The sequence below is a fragment of the Prionailurus bengalensis genome, chromosome D2, assembly GCF_016509475.1.
Source record: "Prionailurus bengalensis isolate Pbe53 chromosome D2, Fcat_Pben_1.1_paternal_pri, whole genome shotgun sequence".
NCBI lineage: Eukaryota > Metazoa > Chordata > Mammalia > Carnivora > Felidae > Prionailurus > Prionailurus bengalensis.
Window position 1 is genome coordinate 6,919,665 of NC_057351.1, and position 26,648 is coordinate 6,946,312.

Below are 26,648 nucleotides of genomic sequence, written 5' to 3' on the forward strand. Positions count from 1 at the left end.
GGAGAAGATATTTGCAAATGACATATCAGAAAAAGGGTTAGTATCCAAAATCTATAAAGAACTTATCAAATTCGACACCCAAAAAAAAAATAATACAGTGAAGAAATGGGCAAAAGACATGAAGAGACACTTCTCCAAAGAAGACATCCAGATGGCTAACAGATGCATGAAAAGATGCTCAACATCGTTCATCATCTGGGAAATACAAATTCAAACCACAATGAGATACCACACCTGTCAGAATGGCTCACATTAACAACTCAAGCAACAAGAGATGTTGGCGAGGATGCGGAGAGAGAGGATCTCTTTTGCATTGTTGGAATGCAGGCTGGTGCAGCCACTCTGGAAAACAGTATGGAGGTTCCCCAAAAAACTAAAAATCTAACTACCCTACAACCCAGCAATTGCACTACTAGGCATTTATCCAAGGGATACAGGTGTTCTGTTTCAAAGGGACACATGCACCCCCATGTTTATAGCAGCAGTATCCACAATAGCCAAAGTATGGAAAGAGCCCAAATGTCCACCGATGGATGACTGGATAAAGAAAATGTGATATATATACATATATGTATATATATATATATATACACACACATATATAAGATTGTGTGTGTATATATGTGTGTATATATATATATATGATGGAGTATTACTCGGCAATCAAAAAGAATGAAATCTTGCCATTTGCAACTACGTAGATGGAACTAGAGGGTATTATGCTAAGCGAAATTAGTCAGAGAAAGACAAAAATCATATGACTTCACTCCTATGAGGACTTTAAGAGACAAAACAGATGAACATAAGGGAAGGGAAACAAAAATAATATAAAAACAGAGAGGGGGACAAAACAGAAGAGACACATAAATATGGAGAACAAACTGAGGGTTACTGGAGGGGTTGTGGGAGGGGGGATGGGCTAAATGGGTAAGGGGCACTAAGGAATCTCCTCCTGAAATCATTGTTGCACTAGATGCTAACTAACTTGGATGTAAAAAAAAAAAGAATGCCAAAAAAAAAAAAAAGACTTCTCAAAAGCTACTCACTGCTTTAAAAATAAGAAACACATTTTAATTAAGATGAGATTTTTATTATTAGAAAATTATGAAATGATCTTTTTTTTTTTAATTCTTTTTTTTTCAATGTTTTATTTTATTTTTGGGACAGAGAGAGACAGAGCATGAACGGGGGAGGGGCAGAGAGAGAGGGAGACACAGAATCGGGAACAGGCTCCAGGCTCTGAGCCGTCAGCCCAGAGCCCGACGCAGGGCTCGAACTCACGGACCGCGAGATCGTGACCTGGCTGAAGTCGGACGCTTAACCGACTACGCCACCCAGGCGCCCCAAAAAATTATGAAATGATCTTTGATGCATGTCTTTTGAAAGTCATTCACTTTAATGTTCAAAAGTAAGGTGATACATTGTAATTGTTAGAGAGTTCTGCATCTTAGTGCAGGAATAATAATACATAATATCAGTGACCATTATTAATGATAAAAATACTATTTATAGCACCCTCTTATATGAATTTTAAATGTCATCTCTGATTCGCACAATAATCCCACACTATAGGTTCTAATATTCCTAATTTTCAAATAAGGAAACTAAGGCTCAGAGCACTTGAGTTACTTCCCAAGATCACTCAGTTAATGCTGGGCCGAGCTTGGAGTCTGGATCTAAAGCTTCTATATATATTCATTGTCCTCTTTATACTATCTCTGGCTTTTTCCTAGCAAAAACCATGAAGGCATTGCTTAATTTCATCATTTGTTACCTTGTCATAACATCAAAATGATGGGAATAGGTTTAACAAATACATAAATCAGCATAACACTAGCAGATAAAGAATGAGAATGAGAAGGAAAATAAAATTGGGGGCGCCTGGGTGGCTCAGTCGGGTAAGCCTCTGACTTCAGCTCAGATCATGATCTCACCGTTCATGAGTTCAAGCCCCACATCGGGATCTGTGCTGACAGCTCAGAGCCTGGAGCCTGCCCCATATTCTGCGTCTCCCTCTCTCTCCTTGCCCCCCGCCCCCCCCCCACTCTGTCTCAAAAATAAATAAACATTTAAAAATTTTTTTTAATTTAAGGAAAAAATCAAGCTGGGGACAAATTTAGTGTAAAAGAATGTATGCCAGTGGTTCTGTATGTGGTTACATACACATACAGATCTAAAGATCAGTCATGGGAGGCAATCGTTATTAGGCGCATATATTAAGCAAAATATAACGACATGCATCTGGTACAAATGCTTGCTGAATGCACTTAGAAGTATTATCAAGCATTTCAGCCTATAAAATGTCAAGGTTAGGGGTGCCTGAATGGCTCAGTCCATTAAGCATCTGACTCTTGATTTTGGCTTAGATCATGATCTCACTGTTAGTGACACGGAGCCCTGAGCCCAGCTCTGCACTGACAGTGTGGAGCCTGCCTGTGATTCTTTCTTTCTCTCTCTCTCTCTCCCCGTCCCTTCCCTGCTCGCATGCTCCCCACCCCTTGCTCTCAAAATAAATAAACTTTTTTGCTTTTAATGTAAGGGTTAGGAAGTCTGCAAAGAAAAGGTTCACCAAATGTTAATTTGAGTCAAGTTCTTGATCAGTGGCCACAAATATTCAGACGTTCTACAAAATGGCCTAACAAAAAAGAACACTTGTCCATGTGAAGATGACTTCCTGCTACGAATGTCTTAAAATTTGCAGCGTCCCAAGTTAGAATCTATTGGTGATTTTCCACCATTTTCTTCAGTGGCGAACATTCAGAGGCACACCTCTCTGAACCAGAGAGCCACTTACGCAAGGAGAAAAGAGGTAAAGACAGACGCGGGCTTACCAGGGGCAGCGTGGTAGCTAGCGTCTTTGAAAGAAACGCGACCTTACAAAAACAGGATCCAAATTTCCTTCAATTTTCATCACCGTAGGACTTCTTCAATCTTTACTCTTTTCCCAACTGGCGCACGAAATGGTGTTCAAGTGGAGAAACCAAAGTGTGGTTCCGATTTATCATTTCCGCCTTTTTCTTGGAGCAAAGATTCTGAGCAAGAACGTATGAACAAACCCAGCCGCTGACTGGAGTATGTAATTACATGGGCGCAGAGTTTGCTCCATATAGCAGGTTAGCTCACACTTAGTAACGCAGTCAACCTGCTGGGCTGTGACTCAGTGCGCCCAGGAGATGACGGTCGCTGTGTCTCCGCTCTGTAAGCCTCTGGTATCAACGAGCACAATCCCGGGGTGCTGTCTGGCTGAGGTCACCTCCTCTGGCCCAGGTCCCGATACCACCAAAGGCTCGGGAATTAGACTTCCTGCAGGACAGAGCCCCTTTCGGGTCCCCCTTGCGCCTCGCCGTGTGCTAATTTCAGACTGCAACCCGAGAAGAGCCTGGGACTTCGGGAGGCACGCCGGGGCGGGGCCCGAGGAGCTACATTTTTGAACAACCGCCTCAGGTGCCCTGGCCGTGGGTGGTTCAAACACGACGTTTTCAGACACGCAGATGGGCGGGGCGGGGGCACGAGTCAGCCTCGGGAGACTCGGGCTCAGTCCCGACGCATTCCCGCCGTAGAAATTCAAAGAGCGGGGGCGCCCTCGAGTCATCCTGGGAGGCGCCTGCTACGCGGAAGCTCGCCCACGCCGGAGGCCAAGCCGACGCCGGCTGCCCCTCAGCCACAGGTCTCCGAAGCTCCGCGAGCGGCCGTCCCGGCGCCACCGGAGCCACAGGCGTCCCGAGCCCCTCGGCGCTCCCCGCCCGCGCGCCCGCGCCGCGCGGCGAATCCTGGGGGCGCAGGCCGGAAGCGCCGTCCGGACCCGCCCCCTGCCCGCCGGAGCCGGAAGTTGCGACCCCGGCCCGCACGTCGCCCCTCGCGGGCCGCGCCGCACCATGCTCCGTGGCCCCCCGCGCCTCCTCAAGGTCTCCGTGGCACCGGTCGCGGCCCTGGCTGTGGCGCTGCTCTCGTCGCTCTCGCGCTGCTCCCTCCTGGAGCCGGACGACCCCGCGGCCTCCGCGCTCAGCCCCTACTTCGGCACCAAGACCCGCTACGAGGATGCCAACCCCGGGCTGCTGCCGGACCCCGAGGCGCCGCGGAGGGACCCCGAGCTGCTGGAGGACGCCTGCACGCCGGTGCAGCTGGTCGCCCTCATCCGCCACGGCACCCGCTACCCCACGGCCAAGCAGATCCGCAAACTGCGGCAGCTGCACGGCCTGCTGCAGGCCCGCCCGTCCGGCGACGGCCGCGCGGGCCCCGCCGGCGGCCGCGACCTGGGCGCCGCGCTGGCCGACTGGCCGCTGTGGTACGCGGACTGGATGGACGGGCAGCTGGTGGAGAAGGGGCGGCAGGACATGCGACAGCTGGCGCTGCGCCTGGCCTCCCTCTTCCCGGCCCTGTTCAGCCTCGAGAACTACGGCCGCCTGCAGCTGGTCACCAGCTCCAAACACCGCTGCGTGGACAGCGGCGCCGCCTTCCTGCAGGGGCTGTGGGAGCACTACCACCCCGGCTTGCCGCCGCCCGACGTCGCAGGTGACAGCCCGGGCCCGGGGCGGGGCCCCCTGCCTGGGTTCCTCCGCGCTCCGTGTCTTCCCCAGCCGCCGGCTCACCTCACCACCCCCCGTCTCCGGAGCCCCGGCTCCTCTCCGGGCTCCCCTCACCTCCCTCTGTGCCCCGGAGCCTCCGCCCCTCCCCGGACTCCGCTCACCTCGCCCGCCCCCCACCCAGCACCCCTTCAAGACTTAGCGACCTCCGGCTTCCAGCACACATTCATTTGTCCTTTGATCAGGTGTGGGCGGGACACAGCCGTAGGTGTTGGGGCGTTCGACCAGAAAGGAGACGGAGGGGGGCACTCTTTGATCCACCATTCCCTAATAGAAGTGCGCACCCTCTGAGCACCCACCTTCGCCTTTCCTCCCTCCCTGGCTGCTAGTTCCATAGTTGTGTAGTCGCGTGCACTTGGTAAATACAACCTAGGACTTTTCTTCCTCGGGCTTTGCTTCTGATACTATTGGGTTGTTTTGTTTTGTTTTCCTTTTTACGTGCTGGTTCTTGACCCACATCCTGCTATAAGGAAGCTACTCTCAAACTTTCTTTACTGCTGTGCTTTTGATGAGGTTTTGGGCGATGGTGGGGTCGTCCAGAGCCTACGGCCAAGAAAATTCTTGAAGACGTCTTTGGTGCAAAAAGATGATTTTATTAAAGCAGGGGACAGGACCCGTGGTCAGGAAGAGCTGCACTGGGGTTGTGAAGAATGGCTGGTTTTATACTCCGGAGATGGGGAGATAAAGTCAAAAGGGAGGCCTCCAGAGGGACTTGGATGCTCCAGAGGACTCCATTCTAGCTAAGGTTTTTTCCTTTTAGCAAGGCATTAGCAGTAGGGGGTTCTGGAGAAATGTTCTACTCTGTATTTGTCTCCAGTATTTGCCCATGGGCTGCAGGTTTATAAAGAAATTTGATGTTACCTACCATTTCCTTCTGCCTTTGTTCCCCACATCACTACGGAGGGGGGTGTTGGGGCTCCAGGAAACTGAGTCTACAGGTTTCTGGAGATTATGCTGTCGATAAGATTTTTTCTTGTATTTACTAAGATATTTGTAAACTGATGGAGACTCCTGTCCCGTATGACTGTGATCTCTATCAGTTAGCCATTTGTTTCCTTTCCTGTCCTTTGTCCTTGGTCACCAGGAGAGCCTGAGGATTATCACACAGATCCCACCTGCAGGGGGCAGAATGGGGGGGGGAGGATGTGCTAGCTTGCATTTTGTCCTCAGCCCGCCCCAGGCTCCCTCATCACTTTTTTCTCTGTTTTGTTCTTGTATGTAGAGTACCATCCCTTAGCTGTGACTCACGGTCGCGCTCAGTTCTCTCCTAATTTATTCCATCACTTACTCTTTTGCAAAATAAGAGAGACCGTCTATTCCGCAGGTGAAGAAGCCGGGCCCCAGAATATGCCTTATTGATTGTCCTTGGTGAGTTTGAGGACTAGAGTCAGGCCAGGAATCAGTGTCTTCTTTTTCTCCCTCCAACCGGTGCCTTTTTTTCCCCCTTCAGAAAATTTTTAATAGTCACAGATACTAATCACATACTCTTAAGGCCAGCTACGGTGTAGGCTATGTGCCAGGCATGCCTAACATTTATTTCACCAAATCCTTACAAAAGCTCTCTGAGGTTGGCAGTATTTTCTCCCCACGTAACAGAAGAGGAAATTGAGACACAGAAACACTAAATAATTAGCCTACTTTCATATGGCTAGGTATGGGCCCGGGAGATGTGATTCAGCACGTGGGCTCCTAACCATTATGCCCTGCATTCTACCTTCCATTTGTCCCGTGACTTAAGAATGAAGATGAAAAATACAACGTGCTTGTGCCAAAGAGATGGGCACGTGTTCATGTTTTCTTGGCCACTTTTAAGGTCAGAGATGAGGTGAGACATTGTTTAGCTTTAAACCCCAGTGAAAAGTAAATTAGGAGTAGACTGGTTTGCCGTTTCTCCAGTAGCATTCTCTCAACGAAGCTCAACCATTTCCAGGAGGTCATTCCTGCGTCCTGTTACTGCTGTGCGGGTAACCGTCGGCAGACTTGTGTTTAGTCACTTGTTGAATTGTGCTTTTTAATGATTAACATGAGTGAAGATGCCCCACAAATCTGTGAGCTGAGCGTTAAAAGCAGAACATACTTCAGTGTAGCACAATATATACAGTATATACCAAAAGCGGGCTCCTGGACCTCCTGAGATGAGTTCTTAGAGATTGAACTCTTTGTCTAGCTACATCATTATAATCCATAGACCGTTGTTTTGCCTGTTGTGTACATCCAGGCTTTTGAGAGAGGCCACTGAGTTAGGTTTTGTATTCTTACAGAAACGGGACAATAGCTTTTTTTGTTTTCTGTTTAAAGAGCAGCCTTAATGAGATAATAGCAAGGATGAAATATCCAGGTCCACTTGGGAAACCATATTTTGAGTCCACAGAGAAAGATGACAAAGGTCACTTACTTCCAAGTCAAGATGTTTTTGGAACTGTAATCCAATTGGCAGTTAAAGTGGGCAAAATTATCCATTTCAGGATCTTCTGAAAATGGATAGACACACATCCATCCGTATATTTTTTTCACACCCACATCCAAAGCAAAATAATAACTTCATTCATTTTCTCATTTTGTAGACAGAAGTAGTATTCTTGGTGTTCTTTTCATGGTAAATTGTTGGAGAAATGAGGACTGAAATGGATGTGTTTTGAATATGACCGAAAAAACTTAAAGGGTACCCGGTAGTTAACGCATGATTGCAGATGCTTTTACAATACACATTCACTGCCAAATCAGCGAAATATGTAATTCCCAAGACCTAAATGGAAGGTCTTTGGGAACTTTCATTATAAAATAAGCCAAAATTAGAAGCACCGTGAAATGGAAGACCTGAAACTCAGTTCCTGTATTTTGTGCTGTTGTCAGTAGTTTTTGTCCAAAGCGGAATGTTATGGAAAGTAACAGCGTTGGGCACGTTAATCGAGAAAATAAAACACCCTATTTAGATTTTGGCTTAGGGTAGAAAAACAGATTTGATCGGTTGAACTCGTCTCTCACTTTGTAACTAAGAATGTTGCTAGTTTTCAATTTGCTTCCCCAAGTTTTCCGTGCCTGGCAGAAGTAATACGTAATAGAACACATTTTTGCACTTTTGATGATTTTCGTCTCTATTTTTGTTTTCTTTAAGAAAATACTTATTTCAGCTACCTTTTTTCATTGTGTGGTACTGCATGCGGTAACATTTTATTTTGTATTTGATCCTCTGTTTCTTTAGTCTTCTCTACCACAGACTCTTGTGAATTACGGTCATTCCACAGTTTGACCCTTGCTTGGTCAGTGTGCACTTATTTCAGACACGCCAATAAGTCAGCAGGTTTTTAGTGTTCTTTTTCACACTTGAAACGAAATTTTCAATAAGTTGAGATCGTCATTTAGGTCAAGGGTATATATAATAAATAAATAATTTTTTTTCTCTCAGATATGGAGTGTGGACCTCCAAGAATTAATGATAAATTAATGAGGTTCTTCGATCACTGTGAGAAGTTTTTAACTGAAGTGGAAAAGAATGCCACGGCACTTTATCATGTAGAAGCCTTCAAAACGGGACCAGAAATGCAGAACATTTTAAAAAAGGTCGCAGCTACTTTGCAAGTGCCAGTCAACAATTTAAATGCAGGTAATGTGCCCTTATCTTTCATTTGAACTCTGAAATAATTTAAATGTTTCTTGAAGTCTGAAAATGAAAAAATGTGGAAGCATAAAGTTATTCCTTTTAAAGGCCCACAATTGATTTTACACTTAGAAGATAATGTGTTCTAGGTCAAGAAAATTGTGTGTCCCGTGCTTAGTGTTTTTAGAGTCATATTCTTCCTTGAACTGTATGTAAATTAATATACAAGAGTCTTGCAATATCCTGGAACTTTTTTATTGAGGGCAGACGTATATAAAGCTTTAACTGTAAGCATACTTTATAAAACAAAAATGTATTTTTGAATTATCTCCCCAAGTGAAATATTATATTAATTTTTCAGCTTTTGAAGCCGTTGAGAAGTATATCCAGATTAATGTTTCAAGAGGGTATTAGAAAGTGAAAAGCAAAGTGCTGTGGGTATTTTGTTTGAGGCTTTTAAGCCTAGAGATGCTAAAAAAAAAAATGAACAGTTGTGTCTCTCAGTAGGTATTGCAGTGGATGGGCTGACTGGCAATTTGTTATGCAACCTGGGACTCTTGAAAGACACTATTAACACTCATGCTGGGAACGCAGGTGGAAAGCCAGGGCACGTGGTCACCTACCTATAGGAACTTAAGAAAAAGTAATAAGATTTTCCCCTGATTTCTAAGAATTTATAAATCACACTACAGAAGTTGACAAATGTGCATACAAAGATTGTGGATTTCATATGTTGTAAATAAGTTTCCAAAAGACTAGAAGTAGCAGATGAGGGAGAAAAAGATTAGAATCATGGAGCCTGAATGCTTTGTAAGCATCAAAATAGCAAAGATGCGAGACTAGCGTTTAAAATTGAATTTTTTCTCTTTCCTTAAAGGTGCTAAACATTGAGATCACCTATAGAGCTTTAAAAATTATTTATTTTAGGGGCACCTGGCTGGCTCAGTCAGTAGGGCATGTGACTGGATCACAGGGTGGTAAGGTCAGACCCCACGTTGAATGTGGAGATTGCTTGAAAATAAAATCTTGTTTAAAAAAAAAAAAATGTGTGTGTGTATATATATATATATATACACACACACACACACACAAGATATATTAAAAAAATATATATATATATCTTGTATATATATACTTTTTTTTTTTTTTAATGTTGATTTTTGAGAGAGAGACCAAGACAGGGTACTAGCAGAGGAGGAACAGAGAGAGACAGAGACTCAGAATCCAAAGCAGGCTTCACGCTCTGAGCCAACGCGGGGCAGGAACTCACAAGGTGTGAGATCATGACCTGAGCTGAAGTCAGACGCCTAAACGACTGAGCCACCCAGGCGCCCTGCAAATAAAACCTTTAAAACAATCAATTATTTAATGAGAAGCCATTTAAACATATAAATAGTCATAAAGTCTAATCTAATGAACGTCAGTATACCCACAACTCAGTTTTAATCAAATTTTAACATGTTGCAGTGAGTCGCTTTAAATCCTTTGAGGTCCTTTGGTCCTTCTCAGGATTTCATTCTTCTTCTTTTTTTCCCAGCGGTAACCATTGTCACGAACTGAGCGTTTAAATCATCCCGTGCCAGTTATTATATTTAGGTTCCTGTACATAAATGGGATATCATTTTGCAGGTTTTAAAACTTTCGTGAATGGTATCAAACTATGATAGCAGTCTGAAATTCAATTTTAATTCACCTTTTTATTTTTCATTTAATGTGTGTGATTTTAGTCTTACATTTTAAACTTCTGTACGGAATTCCATTATATAACTATAGTAGTGTCTAGCCGTTATTCTGTTAGTGGGTGGTAAGACCGAAGATTTTTTAAAAAACGATATTTAGGGGCGCCTGGGTGGCTCAGTCGGTTAAGCAGCCGACCTCAGCTCAGGTCACGAGCTCACCGTTTGTGAGTTCGAGCCCCACGTCAGGCTCTGTGCTGACAGCTCAGAGCCTGGAGCCTGCTTCGGATTCTGTGTCTCCCTCTCTCTCTCTCTGCTCTTCCCCCGCTCATGCTCTGTTTCTCTCTCCTTCAAAAATAAATAAACATTAAAAAAAAAATTTGTAAAAACAATGGTCTCTGGAAACAGGTGTTGTGTTTTACTCTTGGAGTAGCTGAGAGCAACTTCTCTCTGGAGGCTCTAAGCGTGGTTGTTGAAGTCATGGGTTCTGGAGTTGGACTGTTTCCATTTGAATCTTGACCCTGTTATACTATCGACTAACTCTCTGGTCTTTGGCAAGTTCCTTAATATCTCTAGGCCGTAGTTTTTCCTCTGTAAAATGGGTATAGGAATTGTACCTTTCTTTTAGGATTATCGCAAGGATTCTTTAATTCACATAAAGCGTTAGCACACTGCCTGGCAGAGTAACTTCTCAAAAATATTGTAGCTATTTAAATGCTTTTTCTTTCTTTTTTTTTTTTTTTTTAAACGTAGAGGGATGATGATGTATATAATCATTCTTACCTAATAGAATATCTGTCTTATGCAGATCTGTCTTGTTCTGAATTTTATGTTATTTCGCAGGCTATATAATTGAATTTCTAGGTCAGTGATAATTAAAAACTTATTTAACCCTTCAGATTTTACTGGTGGAGGGAGCTGGAGCTAATACAGTGCAAATTCTTTTTATAGGAAATCACTTTCCTACTGAGGTTTTTTGTAGTTTGTCACTCTTTTGAATGATGCTACAGTGAACATTCTTACAGTCTGGGTTTTGCCCTGGAGAATTTATCTGTAAGATAAATACTGTAGGTTGGAGTTGTTGGGTTAAGGACAGTGCATATTTTACCTCGACGTATATTTCCAAATTGTTCTGTGAAAGTGTAGAAAAATTTATATCAATATATGAGATGCTCACTTTTCCTATTTTATCCAACAGTGGTTACTATTAGTCATTTTTTAAATTTTTTATTTATTTTGAGAGAGGGAGTAGGGGAGTGGAGGCAGAGAGAGAGGGAGAGAATATATCCCAGGTAGGCTGCACGCTGTCAGCGCAAAGCCAGATGTGGGGCTCGAAATCAGGAACCACGAGATTATGACCTGGACCAAAACCGAAGAGTCAGACACAACCAACTGAGCCACCTAGGCGCCCCTTTAGTCATTTTGATTTTTGCCAATTTGATTAATGAAAAATGGTATGTAGCTTTGATTTGCATGTCTTTGGTTACTTGTGAGGATGAGCCTCTCTTCATATGTGTGTTGGCTGTTGGCATTCCTTCTGGGAATTGCCTCTTCATTACCTTGTCCATTCTCTATTGGATTGTTTTTTGTTTTTCTTATCGGTCATAGGTACCCTTTATGTGTTATGGATATGTCAATTATATGTCCTTTAATTTTGCTTTACAAAGGATAAGTCTTTTCCGTATCGTACGTTGCTAACATTTTCTCTTAATTTGTTGCACACTTTTTAACTGTGTTTATGGTGCCTTTGATTATACACTTTACATCTTTTACGTAGCCATGTATGTCTTTTGTTATGGCTGTTCAGTGTTGTATTTTGCCTAGGAATCCTCCCTTAACCCAAGATTATTATATTTTCCTATGTTCTCCTTTGTTTTATTTTAGTTGTTTAATGTTTTATTTTTTTTAATTTTTATTTATTTTTGAAAGAGAGAGAGAGAGAGAGTGAGCGTGTGTGAGCACAAGCCAGGGAGGGGCAGAGAGAGAGAGAGACAGAACCCCAAGCAGGTTCCACGCTGTCAGCGTACAGCCCGATGTGGGGCTCAATCCCGCGAACAATGAGATTGTGGCCTGACCCGAAATCAAGAGTCGGACACTTAACTGATTGAGCCAGCCAGGCGCCCCTAGCTTTTTAACATTTAAATCTCTGATCCATCTGAAATATTTTTGTGGTTCCACAAGACTGACCAAGAGATCAGCGTGGTCATAGTAGATGGGTCAGAGCTGTAACTCCTGAGAGACTTCCTCACATTTCTGTTTTGCAGGTGGGGAGATTGAGACCTGAGAGGTTGGAGTCACTTGGTCAGGATGATTAGTGGCAGAGTTAGGTTCCGTAGCTTGTCATCATCGTAAGTGTTTTTTGGTGAGATTTTTCTGTCGACTCCCTTCTAGTGGAAGACTAGATCATTAGGATTGACTTTCACAGTTTCAGAACTGGAACTTTGGGTGTGAATGAGTCCGGCTCTTTCATCAAAGGTCCTTGGCACTTAGGAGTCACTATGGTATGTTAGGTATTAGGAATATAAACCCTTTTGTTTCCATAAGAAAGGTTTTAAGTGACTTCTACGTGTATTCTCAATTAAATATTCTTTTTGTACTATGTGCTGCTTTAGGGAAGTTCTTTAAAATCAAAACTGGTTTCTTGGGAATGCGGAAAGACTCTGAAATTAAAGAATAAAAGTAAAGCGTAGGAGGCAGCCTCGCAGCGGACTTTCTTTCTCTCTCTCTCTGACACCGAGTGTCACCCATTTTGCCGTGACCGGAGAGCACTGCTCTCATCTGGTACTGGCATAGCCACCTTTCAGGGCCTGGGGACTTGTTGCCTTCTTCCTTCGTGTCAAATTCCAGGTGCATCTAAATGTAATCGGCTAGTTAGCAGCGTAAAAATCCAGGTACCTTGCTCGGAAATCTGCCTGACTGAGCAGCCAAGTTTGAAAAACGGATGCTGTTAGCCGCCCCTCTCTCCAGTGTGTGAGTTCCCTGCTTGTTTCTCTCCTTCTTGACCTTTGTCTCACCTTCCTCCTGACCTGATCCACTTTGCCCGTTCTTGCCTCACCGCCTTCTGCGTTCTTCTCTCCCTTTTTATAGCCTCTCTCTGCTCCTTCGTAACAGTTACAGTGTGAATTGTGTAATGAAGAGAACTGTTCAGAACTTATTGCTGGTTTTCAAGATGAGGACTGAAAGCTTATAACTTTATGTCCCCTCCTCCAGCCCTGTAAAACGAACAAAAGCAAGTTCTGTTTAATAAGTTCTTGGATTAAACTTCTTGTTGGGTTCGTTAGGCAAATATGCCCTTAACAAACACCTCACTTGTAAAACCTGAAAAAGTTACCGTTTTGTAGAGAGAAAGCATCTTATTTTCATTGGACTGAAATTTGTACCTCCTCATGGTTTCTTCCTGACAGTTCCTTATGTTAGGGATAGTACACAGTGAGTCGTCTGTGATGGCCAGGAAGAAGCTGAGTCGTGTTTTCTCCATGCTAGACGTGCCCAGGTCCTCTGACTGGCTGCACGTGACATTCTGTAGACATTCAGCCTTTGGAAGATTACAGAAAACAGTAACTCACAAATTTTACCTTTCTTTTTCCCCCCCCAGATTTAATTCAGGTAGCTTTTTTTACCTGTTCATTTGACCTGGCAATTAAAGGTGTTAAATCTCCTTGGTGTGATGTTTTTGACATAGATGATGCAAAGGTAAGTATTACTTTTGTAGTTTATTTGCTTTTTTTGCATGATTTTTATCGTTGTTGTTGTTACTTGAAGCAGCTTTTCAAAAAATAAGCAGAGTAGGGAACATGAACTGCCTTTGATTACTTGTAATGTTCCTTGCATAAAGAGATGAATTGTTCAGATACGGCCCACACACTTATAAATAGTTCAGGTTCAGAAAACTTTGGAAAACATTCTTCCATGGTGATGTGATTTCTGGGTCCACCCGGTTAAAAATCTATTTTGCCTGTCATCAGATTTTACTTCTGGAAAGGACTACAGAGCTGTTAAAATCCAAGTTTTCTTTTATAACAGTTTTTGTGACAAATTGAGTTCCATGGCAGTAATTCCTCTATGGTTTCTGTCTGTCTGCTTCCTATTTCCTTCTTTTTCTCCTCATTCATGTTGCCTTTTTGTGGACTTTCAGACTCTAGAAAGAGAAGGGCAGACAGGCCTCTGGTGAATTCTGGTCAATTCTGGGATGTTGGGAGCCAGAGAGGTGGGTAGGAGAGTTCATTGTTTTCACAGCACTGAGAATAGCACCAGCCGGTAGAGTGCTGGTGTCTGTGTGGATCATTCAGGAACGTGGACGTCTGAAACTTTCATCGTCTCCTGCATACACACAAAGCGTCCAGTACTCCACGCAGAAATCCATTATTAACCTCAAATTTTGAAAAGAAGGGTACTACTTGCCAGATAGAAACAGGCTCTTAAGCTGAGAGCTAATGTACATTTGAGGGTAAACAAATGCTTTGTTCTGTAACTCAAAGACCAAGGTGACCAGCAGCCAGATGAAGGGTGATGTGATGTGTTAGTGTGCTCATGCGGGAAAGAGCAGGTGAGTGGGAAACAGAGGAGAGGGCCCTGGGTGGGTGGCTGTTCTAGGACACAGCACCAGGGCTGACGGGTGGGTTCCATTTCCTCCCTGTCTGCTCCTCTCCTGTAACTGTTCAAAAACTCATCACTTAGAAACTTCTTGACCACTGGGGTGCTTGGGTGGCTCAGTCGGTTAAGCATCCGGCTCTTGGTTTTGGCTCAGGTCATGGTCTTGCATTTCGTGAGTTTGAGCCCGTGTCAGATTGTGTGCTGACAGTGCAGAGCCTGCTTGGGATTCATTCATTCATTCTCTCTCTCCCCGCCCCCCCACCTCTCTCTCCCTCCCCCTCCCCCTTCCCCACTTGCTCTCTCTGTCTCTCTGGAAATGGATAAACTTAAAAACAAGAAATTTTAAAAGAAATTTCTGGACCATAAAATTAATTAATTATGCCCAGTATAGGTATAAACTGAAACTTCTGATCCCCATTCACCTGTGTCAAGATACCTCCTTTTTCTCCCTACCCAGACTGCTCTAGGGCAAAAAGTCGATAAAGCAGTAATTTTCAGTGCCGTACAAATGATTGATGAGTGTTGTCAAAGGGAAATTTACCTTTTAGCAGAACAACTACAGCTACTAGTTACTACAGCTGGTGGACTATTAGGCAGGTGCCCACATGCCTCTGCTGGCCATCCTTCTCCGGTTAGGAGGTGCTGCGTCCCCCTGCTCCCTTCCCAGGCCTAGAGGCTTCCGGTTGAAGTGCAGCTCCAAACCCCGTCCCCCCCCCCCCCCCCCCCCCCCCAGTGGTGCAGATGTGCCTCAGAGCCTAACCGGCCTGGCCTCCACTGACTCATCTTCTCTCCACCTGCTTATCTCCTTCCCTGTCCCTTCCCGAGTCCCTCTCCTCTTAAATATTTGCTCTTGCTTTTTGTGCCTCTGTCTCTTCTGGGAGATGTAGTGTCACATGCTCCAGAAACCCTGGAGCTCATGATCTGGGTAACGTTCCACTTCCTCTTCCTGTGCCTTGATTTCCTTATCTGTTAAAGGATGCAACTGTTGGATTACTCAGGAACACCCCTGTAATTCTAAGATTCTGTACTACTTGGCTTTTCCTGTTTTATTTATTTATTTATTTATTTTTTTTTAGGGTTATCCTTATATCTGTTTATTGCTTGTGAAGAGTTTTTTTTTTTTTTTCTGCAACTTTGATAAATTTGAAGCTGACAGAAGTTGTGCGAATAGTACAATAAACATTCACATTCTTCACCTATATTCACTGGTTGTTAACCTTTTTTTTTTTTTTTTTTTTTTTTTTTTTTGCCACATTTCCTTTGCTCCATATATGGGAGTTTCCTGGTGCTGCCATAATGAATTACTGCAGACTTATAGTGGTTTTAAAACAATACACATTTATTATCCTCCAGTTCTAGAAGTCAGAAGTTCAAAATGAATCTTAACAGGCCTAAAATCAGGATATCAGCACCGTGTTCTTTCTGGAGGCTCAAGAGGACGATCTGTCCCTTGCCTTTTCCAGTCTCTAGAGACTACCTACATTTTCCCCCATCACTCTGACCTCTGCTTCTGTGGCTAAGCTTCCGCTCTGACTGTCCTCGCTAAATATTTATCCTAAGGATGTTTGCGATGACATTGGCCAACCTAAATAGCCCAGGGTAGCTTTCTCATTTTAACATCCTTACCTGAATCACACTTGCAAATTCCTTCTCATCATGCAAGATAATAACATATTCATAGAGTCTAGGGATTAGGATGGAAACATCTTTGGGCAGCCATTTATTCTGTCTACCACATATAATCTTGGCAGACATCAAAGCACTTCATCCTTAAATACTTGGGTATGCATCTAAGAAACAAGAACATGGCTGTAATAGAAACAAGAACATGGCTGTATATATATATATATATATATATATATATATATATATATATATGTGATAGTGATACATAAAGGAGAAAGTTGATTTAATGGCAGTTTTCAAAAAAATAGATGAAATATGAAATAGGTATTTTTCTGTGGGATAGCTTTTTGCAACTTTGTATATATTTTATACTATAATGAGCATATCTTGATTTTCTGTCTCTTCTGGAGTCAGTTTTGGTATTTAATATTTTCTTATAAAAATCATTCAGGTTTTCAGATTTATTTGCAGAGGTTGGCAAATTTTTCTTGCAATTAAAAAAAAATTTTTTTAATGTTTATTTTTGAGAGAGGACTGTGCAAGCGGGAGAGGGGCAGAGAGAGGGAGAGACACAGAATCTGAAGCAGGCTCTAGGCTCTGAGCAGTCAGCACAGCCCAACGTGGGTCTTGAACCCACAAACCACGAGATCATGACCTGAGCTGAAGTTGGACGCTTAACCGACTGAGCCACCCGGGTGCCCCTCTTGCAGTTTTTTAAACAAAATTTTTCCCCTCTGTATCTGAGATTATTTCCCCACTATTATTACTTGTGTGCTTGGATTTTTCATCATTACACTAATTTAGTATTTACTGATGTCATTTTTTTCACAAGTAACAGTTTATATAATGAAATCACCCACCTTTTTTTGTCTATCTAGTTTTTATTTAACATGTTTTTAAGTTTCACCTATGATGCTGCATGTAGCTATAGTTCACTTATTTTCATTGTTGTATTGTATTCCACTATATGAATTACCACAGGTTTTTTTTAATCCATTATTTTGTTGGTAGACATTTGGGTTGTTCTCAGTTTAGGGCTATTACGGACATTCTTCTGTACGTGAATTGGGGCATACACACACACGTTTGTGAAGTTCTGTCTGTGTGTGTGGTAGAATTGCTGGATTACAGGGTGTAGAGAACTTGAAATTTACTAGATAGTGATGCCAAACTATTTTTGATGTTGTTCTAGCTTGTTTCTGTGATTATGCTTCTTTTCATATCTTTTTTTTTTTTTTTTTTTTTTTTTGCTTTTGACTTTTTTATTTTCTTAAGCCTTTGGAATTCATGATACTTTATTTACTCACAGTTTTCATCTGGCTGTTTCATCTGTAGCAGGGTTTTTTTAAACATTTATTTATTTTGGGGACACAGAGCATGAACAGGGGAGGGGCAGAGAGAGGCAGAGACACAGAATCCGAAGCAGGCTCCAGGCTCTGAGCTATCAGCACAGAGCCCCAAGCAGGGCCATGACCCACGGACCGGACTGGGAGATCATGACCCAAGGTGAAGTCGAATGCTCAACAGACTGAGCCACCCAGGAGCCCCTTGTCATATAACTTTAAAGAGTTTTGAATTTTGTTTTAGTTTACAGTTTAGTTACTTGTGGATCAGCTTGATCCTTTTGACGTTTATTTCTGAGTTTCATGCCCTAGATCTGAACTTAACAAAACTCAAAACCAAATCTTGTAAACATGCTTCTGCTGTTAAAGTGTGACGTTTCTGGGGTCTGCGTTGAAGCTGTGGATGTCTGAGTGTGCCCTGAAAGTCTCTTACTTAGGCTGCTTGGAACCTGATGATCTCCCACTTTTGTGATAGCTCTGGAATTCAGCTTGTAACGCCCACAATATTCAGCAACAGACTCAAGGGGACCCCCAGATTCCTAGAGCTCTCTTCTGGGCAGCTTCCTCCTTTCTGATACTCTGCCCTGCTACTTCCATTCCCTAAGAGTCTGTTCTCCCTCCTCTGCTCAGCAGGATTCTGCCTGACATTCCTTTCCCTGTGCCTCTGGGCACAAACCTGGGACAAATTGTAGGGTTTGCTGGGTTGGTTTCTCTTCTCTCAGTGATCACAGTTCAGTGCTGATTACTCAATGACTGAAAATATTTAGTTTACATATTTTGTTTTTTGGTCCAGAGGACATGCTTGGTATCAGGTAGTCCATCCTGGCATTATGGCATTTCTTTCCATATGCTGTTGTATGTTGTTTGGTGATGTTTTATTTCAGATTCATTAAAGCCTGTTTGTAGTGAGGCTGGTTTATGGCAGTGGCCTCTCCCTTGTGGGTGGTACTACTGGCCTGGGCCCATTCTTTTTCCTTCGATGGGTTTAGAACGTGAGGGGGAATTTGTGTCTGTAGCAGTGACTAGGACACACAGTGGAGGGCACAGGAATTGCAGTGCAGTGGTCCGGATTTTCTTTCCTCGCCCCTTTCCTTAGGGCTTTATTTGTTCAGGTTTGGGTACAGGCTTCTAGTAGCTTCCTAAAATGAGTTCAGAAGCTTTCCATCTTTCCCTGTACCTTGGAGTAATTTAAATATTAGGAACTAACCCTTCTTGAAGGTTTCGTAGAGCTCCTATTTAAAACCATATATACCTGGGGGCACCAGGGTGGCCCAGTCACTTGGTTAAGCATCCAACTCTGGACTTCACCTCAGGTCAGGATCTCGTAGTTCGTGAGTTCAGGCCCTGTATCCCGCTCTGCGCTGACCGTGCAGAGCCTGCTTGGGATTCTCTCTCTCTCTTTCAAGATTAATAAGTAAACTTAACAAAAATTATTTAAAAAGAAAAGAAAACAAATATACCTGGTATGTTTTAGGTAGACCTTTGTCTCTATTTTGTATGATCAGATTTTTCTGAGTCAGTTTGGGTGATTTGTATTTTCCTAGAAAAACCACTTATTTCATTTACATTTTCAAATCTTTTTGAGATAAAGTTTCAATAGTGTGCATGTATGATTTTTTAAAAATCTTTAGTCATATCTCCTTTTTTATTTCTGACAGTTTTTGTTTTATTTTCTTGAATGGATTTGACAGAACTTTAATTCTTTTAATGTTAATTCCTTCCTTTTAAAAAAATGTTTACTTTGTCCCTTTTGCTAACTTCTTGATTTAATTGCCTTTTTAATATCTCTTTAGTTTTGTTTTTGGATTATGGCAATGACTTACCCTGGCTCTTGCTCTTAAAGTTACAATAAAACTACTACTAGTTTTCTCTGGGGGCTTTTTCAGAGAAGAATAACTTATAATTACTACAGAGGCTTCTCTTGTGTCTCTTTTAATTGCACGTTTTAGTTCTCTAGTTTTGGTGTTTATCTGATCAAATGATATGTGAGTGCAGAGTCTAACATTCAGAGAAAGCCTGCCTTAATCACCAGTTCTAATCCAGGACCTCTCTCCATAGCGATCAGTCATTGCTGTCAGTTTAATATGGACCTTTTAACCCTTTTCTGTGCTGCTGTTGATAATCTATGTCATTCTTAGAACTATAAACAGCATAATGTATACATGTAAGTATGTATGTCTTGGTAATACAAGGTATTATACTGTATTTATTATTCTCAACCTGCCCTTCTCATTCAGTACATCCTGGAGATCCTTCCACATCAGTGCACAAAGATCTATAATACAGAAGTTTTAAATAACTGCATAGTGTTCCATAGTATGTGTATACCCTAGTTTAGTCAACCATCTGCCTATTAACGAAATGTCAGTATTTCCAGGAATCTTTTTTCCGTTCGATAAGCAGTGCTGGTGTTAAGACATTCTTACACATTCTCTCTTGTGTTCCTCTGTGACTAAAACTTCCTAAGAAATGGAATTAAATGGGTCATAGAGATGTATGCTTTTATGGAGTTTGCCGACTTGCCCTTTAGAACAACTATGCCAGTGTACATTCCTTTTCTGTATTCTTGGTCAAATTTCATTACTAATTTTGCCGTACTGACACATGAACCAAAGTAACTTGTCTTCTGTCTGGTTTCTATCTTCATAAAGTTCTTAAAAGTTCCTAATCTGCTGTTGGCATCTTTCTGCGCTGTAATAAATAACCTCCTATGTGTATCCTTTTTTCTTTTTTCTGTATATATATTTGCTGTCACTTTAATTTTCGCAGAAAGGGGAAGTGAGCATGTCTTTAACCCTCTGTCCCGCGGTGTCCTGGGTGCTGGGTTATGGCATGAGTGCTCCTCACTTGCTCTCGCATGCCCTCCTCTACACTCCCACGGTTTGAGTTTTTGTGTCATCATAAATCTGTATGTGTCATGGACTTAAAATGGCAAATATAAACTCGACATACTTTGTGTAGCATGGCAGTTAAACAACGTAATCTTTTCTGGGAATCACTGTTAAATCGGGGAATCTGTTTAACGTTAAAAAAATGTAATAACGATTTTTGAAATTTTCATTTTTAGGTATTAGAATATTTAAATGATCTGAAGCAATATTGGAAAAGAGGATACGGGTACACTATTAATAGTCGGTCCAGCTGCACCCTGTTTCAGGATATCTTCCAACACTTGGACAAAGCAATTGAACAGAAACAAAGGTAAAAACTTAATTTTTTTTAATGTGTCTTCTTAAATGCTCAACTGAACTTCTGGAAAATGTTTTATAATGGGTGATTTCAAAAATAGTTTTGGGCCCCGTAGCTGTCTCTGTCGGTAGAGCATCCGACTTCGGCTCACGTCATGATCTCACGATTCGTGGGTTTGAGCCCCGTGCTGGCCTCTGTGATCACAGCTCAGAACCTGGAAGCCTGCTTCGGTTTCTGTGTCTCCCCCTCTCTATGTTCCGTCCCCCACCTGTGCTCTGTCTCTCTGTCTCTCAAAACTAAAGATTAAAAAAAATGTTTTTAATAGGTTTTGCTTGTGTTTTTAAAAAATAATAACTAGACATACAAAAGAACGAGATGACATATGTGAGTTATGAGATATATATACCCTTTGTTCAACCCACGACCTAGAACGTTACTAATAATTCGCATTTGCAGTGCTTCCCTTTTCCTGCCTCCTTGTGTTCCCTCTACTCCGTGTCCCCTATAACCACTGTTCTGAATTTGCTCTATATCAATGCTTTGCCTCTTTAAAAGTAGTTTTTATTGTAAATGTATGTGTGCAAACAATATGTTTGGTTTTGCTTAGAGTCATATGCCTGTTGTCTTCTGGGACTTCCCCGCCGCCCCCCCCCCCCCCCCCCCAGCATTACATTTACAGTGTTCATCATATTGTTACCTATACTATAAAGTCAGAAAATAAACAATTTTATGTGGCGCCTAGGTGACTCAGTCGGTTAAGCATCTGACTTTTGATTTCTGCTCAGGTCATGATCTCATGGTTTGTGGGTTCGAGCCCCACATCAGGCTCTGCAGTGACAGCACAAAGCCTGCTTGGGATCCTCTTTCTCCCTTGCGTGTGTGTATGCGTTCTCTCTCTCTCTCTCTCTCTCTCTCTCTCTTTCTCTCTCTCAAAATAAATAAACTTAAAAACATAAACATTTTTACTATAGTACAAGATTCAATGATATGTGATATTCAGTAACTAAATACCACAGTTTATGCTCTCTTGTCAGTGGACATTGGTAGTTTCTATTTTTTGCTGTTATGAAATAGTGTAATTAATTGTACATGGCTTGTGGTAGGAATTGCAAAATGTTTTTGAGTAAGACTCTCTCATGGAAAATCTTTTGTTAATCATACTTTTCAAGTTTTTTTTTAAAAACTCATAATTTAAACCTGATAGAGTCTAAACCCCATTTTATTTGACAAATATGCTTCCATGAAAGCTTATGCATTCATAATTAGAGACAAAAATGCTATAAAGATGGAGACAGAAAGATGGAAGATTGTGTGTTTGATTGTGTTTGCAATATTAAGTTTTTCATATATACATGTAGAGAGAGAATTTGTGTGTGTGTGTGTGTGTGTGTGTGTAGCTCCAGTTCATGAAGTTTTCTTGGGTTTGATGGGAGTTAGGGAGAAAACTCAATTGAGTATTTAGTTTCTGCTACCAGATGATTTTTGTGGGGCAAAATAGTCAAGGCAAGTTCTATCTTTGAGGTAAGCATGAACTTTTTCCTACTTAGTTTTACGAGTGGTTTATAACCCATAGACTTCATAAGATAACGGATCTTTTCTATTTGTTCATTGTTTCTGTCTCATTGTTGAACGTGTTTTGGGAAACTTGAAATTGTGTCAGAAAGATTCTTGAATAACTTTTTGTAAGATTTGCTATTATAATTTGATGCCAGATTTTAAGGTTAAGTTTATCTTCATGTTTCTTTTATTTTTTTTTTTTAATTTTTTTTTCAACGTTTTTATTTATTTTTGGGATAGAGAGAGACAGAGCATGAATGGGGGAGGGGCAGAGAGAGAGGGAGACACAGAATCGGAAACAGGCTCCAGGCTCCGAGCCATCAGCCCAGAGCCCGATGCGGGGCTCGAACTCACAGACCGCGAGATCGTGACCTGGCTGAAGTCGGACGCTTAACCGACTGCGCCACCCAGGCGCCCCTATCTTCATGTTTCAAAATGAATATTACATTACAGAGTGAATTAAAGATGACCCAGATAAATGAAGAGATATACTATCTTTATGGATTGGAAGATAGATTGATCATTTGTAGACTGAATGCAATCCCTATCACAGTCCGTAGGTCTCTTTGTAGAAATTGAGAGGCTTATTATAAAATTTATACAGAAATGCAAAGAAGCTTAAGGAGCTAAAACAATTTTGAAAGAAAAAACAATAAAAACTTAAAAATATTTCACTTCAAAACTTACTATAAATCTATAGCCATAGACAAAAAGACCAATGGAATAGAATCAAGTCAATAAATAAACTCATAAATAAACCCTTACATGGTCAATTTGCAACAAAGATGCCAAAGTCATGCATTGGAAAAAAGGATAGTCTTCAGCAGTTGGTGCTGGAACAGTTGGATAACCATGTGTTTAAAATGACACTTAGGCCCTTACTTCACACTATACAAGAGATAAAACTGTGAAACTCCTAGAAGAAAACATGGAAGTGAATCTTTGTGATCTTGGATTAGGTCAATATTTCATAGCTAAAAAGCCTGAAAGCTCAATCTACAGCAAAATTGATAAAATGGACCTCCTCAGAATTAAAAATTTTTGTGCTTCTTGGGGTGCCTGGGTGGCTCAGTTGGTTGAGCATCCGACTTCGGCTTCAGGTCATGGTCTCACGGTTGACGAGTTCAAGCCCTGCGTCGGGCTGTGTGCTAATAGCTCAGAGCCTGGAGCCTGCTTCCGATTCTGTGTCTCCCTCTCTCTGCCCCTCCCCAGCTCATGTTCCGTCTCTCTCTGTCTCAAAAATAAACATTAAAAAAAAATTTTTTTTAATGTTTATGCTTCTAAAAATACTATTTGCAAAATGAGAAGATAAGCTATAGACTTGGAGAAAATATTTGCAAAATATACATATATGTTTAAGGATTTGAATCCAGAATACATAGAGATGTTACCTCCCAATAAGGAGACAAACTAATTTTTAAAAAGAGCATAAGATTTAAATGGACAGTTAAGAAGATATGTGGATGGCAAATAAGTACAAGAAAAGATGCTTTTAACATCATTAGATGTTAAAACCACAGTGAAATACCACCAGTATATTCCCAAACTGGTTTTGAAATGATTTGGGAAAAAAAAAAAAAAAAAAAAAATATATATATATATATATATATATTGGTCTCTTCCCCAAGTTCTTGACATAGGGCTCCTGAAACCCGTGGAATTTCCTGGGTGATAGGCGTATCTTTTGTTCTAATGAGGCAACTTTGGGTGGCACCCTGGACAGCTCCAGGATGAGCCTTGAAAGACCAAGCCTTGAGTAAGAAGAAGCTTGCAATTTTCAGCCCTGAGCCCCATTCTCTTGAGAAGGAAGGAGGATTTGAAATGGAGTTAATGATGAATCATGCTTGTGCGATGAAGATGTCATAAAAATCCAAAAAAACGTTTGTGGTTTCGGGAGCTCCTGGGTTGATGAACAAGTAGATGTGCCGGGAGAGTGAACTATTATGTAGTCCATGCCTCAAGAGGGCGTGGAAGCTCCGTGCCCCATCCCACAAACCTGGCCCTACCCATTGCTTCCATGTGGACATTCACCTGTATCCTTTATCATATCCTTTTGTAATAAACTGGTAACGTGTTTTCCTGAGTTTTGTGAGCTGCTCTGGCAAGTTAATAAACCTACAAATCCTTTGATTTGTAGCCCAGTTGGATAGAAGCTGTGTGTAACCTGGGACTAACACTCATACTTGCAGTTGGTGCCTGGAAGGGGAGGGAGGAGCAGTCTCGTGGGACCGAGTCCTGAGTGGAATCTGACACTGGCTCCAGGTACACGGTGTCAGAGTTGAGTTAAATTGTAGGATACCCGGCTGCTATCACAGAATCGCTGGGTGTGGGGAAAAAGCCCCACATGTTTGGTATCAGAAGTGGTAGCAGTATGTAGTGTGAGAAGAGGAGAAACACAGGAGGGGAAGCCTGGGTGTTTTTCATACTCACTGGCTAAAATTTAAGTTAAAAAGAAAAAAGACTGTCCTAAAAGTTGGCAAGATGTGTAGGAACTAGAAGCTTTACACATTGCGGGTGGGAATGTAAAATTTAATACAGCCACTTGGGAAAAGTTTGGCGGCTTCTTAAAAAGTTAAACATAAATCTACCATGACTTAGCAAATTGAGTCCAAAAGTACCCAATAGAAATGAAAATACATGTCTGCACAGACTTTTCTGTGACTGTTTATTGCAGTATTTTTCATAGTAGGTAAAAACTGCAAACAATTCCTTTGTCCACCAGCTGATAAATGAGTAAACGCAGGTCTTACGTCCGTGTGATGGAATACTACTCAGCCATGAAAAGGAATGAATTACTGACAGATGCAGCAAAATGAATGGCTTCTAAGATAATTATCAGTTCGCTTCCCTGCCTTGATAAAATACACCAAAATAATCGAGGAGTCAAAACAAAAAATCAGGGCTCTTGCAGTTCCATGAGATCGTCTGGATTACTGTAGACGGGACAAGCCGGTTTTTGTGTTAAACAGTTTTGTTTTTTAGAGCCCATTTTGGTTCACAGCAAGATTGAGCGGAAGGTAAAGAGACTTCCCAACATTCCCTTCCCCATAGCCGTCCCTACTATCACAATCGCCTACCAGAGTTACTTTTTAAAAACAGGTTTGAGAAATAGTTTCTATATCGTGTAGTTCATCCATTTACATTGTGCAGTTCTGTGGCTTTTAGTATATTCAAGAGTTGTGCAGCCATCACCACTGTTTTAGATCATTTTCACTACCTGAGAGAGAAACCATATGCCCATTAGCAGTCTCTCCCCATTTACCCAAACGCTCTGAGCAGCAGGCAGCCCCTAATCTACTTTCTTTCTCTATGGATTTGGGTTTTCTGGACATTTCATATAAGTGGAATCATGTAATATGTGGTTCTTTGTGACTGGCTTCTTTGACTCAGCGTAACGTTCTCAGGTTCATCCGTGTTGTAGCATGTGTCAGTATTTCGCCCTTTTTATGGCTGAATAGTATTCTGTCGTATGAATATACCATATTTTGTTCATTAATTGATATCTGGGTCCTATCCACATTTTTGCTCTCGTGCGTAATGTTTCCGTGAGCATTTGCATACAGACTTTTGTGTGGTCACGTTTTCATTTGGCTCGGGTATATGCCCAGAATGGAATTTCTAGGGAGTCATGAAGTTTGCCTCTCGGGAATTGTTAAAGAGTATTGAAACTGTAGCCATGTAGGCAATCTCTGACATGCACTGGTTCCTGGATGTGATCTGTAGACAAAGCGTTCCAAGTCGAGGTTGCCCTGTTTACAGTGATCCAGATGACCTGCTGGGAGGTTTTCCTTGTTTTGTTTTTATCTTAAAGTGAAATTCCAGTTTTTAGCTTATTTTCTTACAATTTGTTTATCTTACCCACAGATGAAATACAGATGGAAAAATGGAACTAATTGAGGAATCATTACGTTAGGTAGTAGCCAACTCTGTCCTCAGAAGCTAATGAGGCTAATTGTCGTGCATGGCTCCTGGGATCAGGTGCGGTAATACAGAGGCAGTGTGATGCTGTAGGCAGGTACTTGGATTTCGTGTGAGTCCTGATTCTGCTTTATTGATGTTGCAGATTCCTCACTTCTGAAAGGGGGCTGCGTCTGCTGACTGACAGGGTTGTTGTGATAATGAAATGAGATAATGTCTTCAAAGCACTTAGTGTAATATGATGTTTCCATCAGCAAGATGAAGGAATTTTTACCCTCTTTTGGATGATTACTCCTTTATTTGTGGAGTTGTGAATTATTTGTGAATTAAAACACCTGCTATGATACATGTCAGGCAGTGTTTCAGGACCAGCAAACAATGATGAGTAAGACAGACTCATTGCGCTTGTGACTTACAATCTAGAAAAAATAGAAATGTGTATCAAATTCACGGGTAATGGTGTAACTGTTCATGTGAGATTGTGAAACAGTATAAACAGTCAAAGGAAGGAGAGTTTGAGCTTGTATGACAGCTGATCATGTTGGCCACTGCCTCCTTTTCCATC

General features: G+C 41.8%; 1 protein-coding gene across 1 annotated transcript in view; it reads left to right on the forward strand.

Annotated features, from left to right (window-relative positions):
- The first annotated feature begins 3,502 nt into the window (after positions 1-3,502).
- Positions 3,503-26,648, forward strand: part of MINPP1 (multiple inositol-polyphosphate phosphatase 1) — a 49,780-nt gene continuing 26,634 nt past the window's right edge. Inside the window, exons 1-4 of the mRNA XM_043596151.1 lie at positions 3,503-4,512; positions 7,990-8,187; positions 13,453-13,550; positions 20,487-20,620. Coding sequence (XP_043452086.1) covers positions 3,876-4,512; positions 7,990-8,187; positions 13,453-13,550; positions 20,487-20,620 — 1,067 coding nt within the window. The 5' untranslated portion in view covers positions 3,503-3,875. The remainder of the gene's footprint in view (positions 4,513-7,989; positions 8,188-13,452; positions 13,551-20,486; positions 20,621-26,648) is intronic.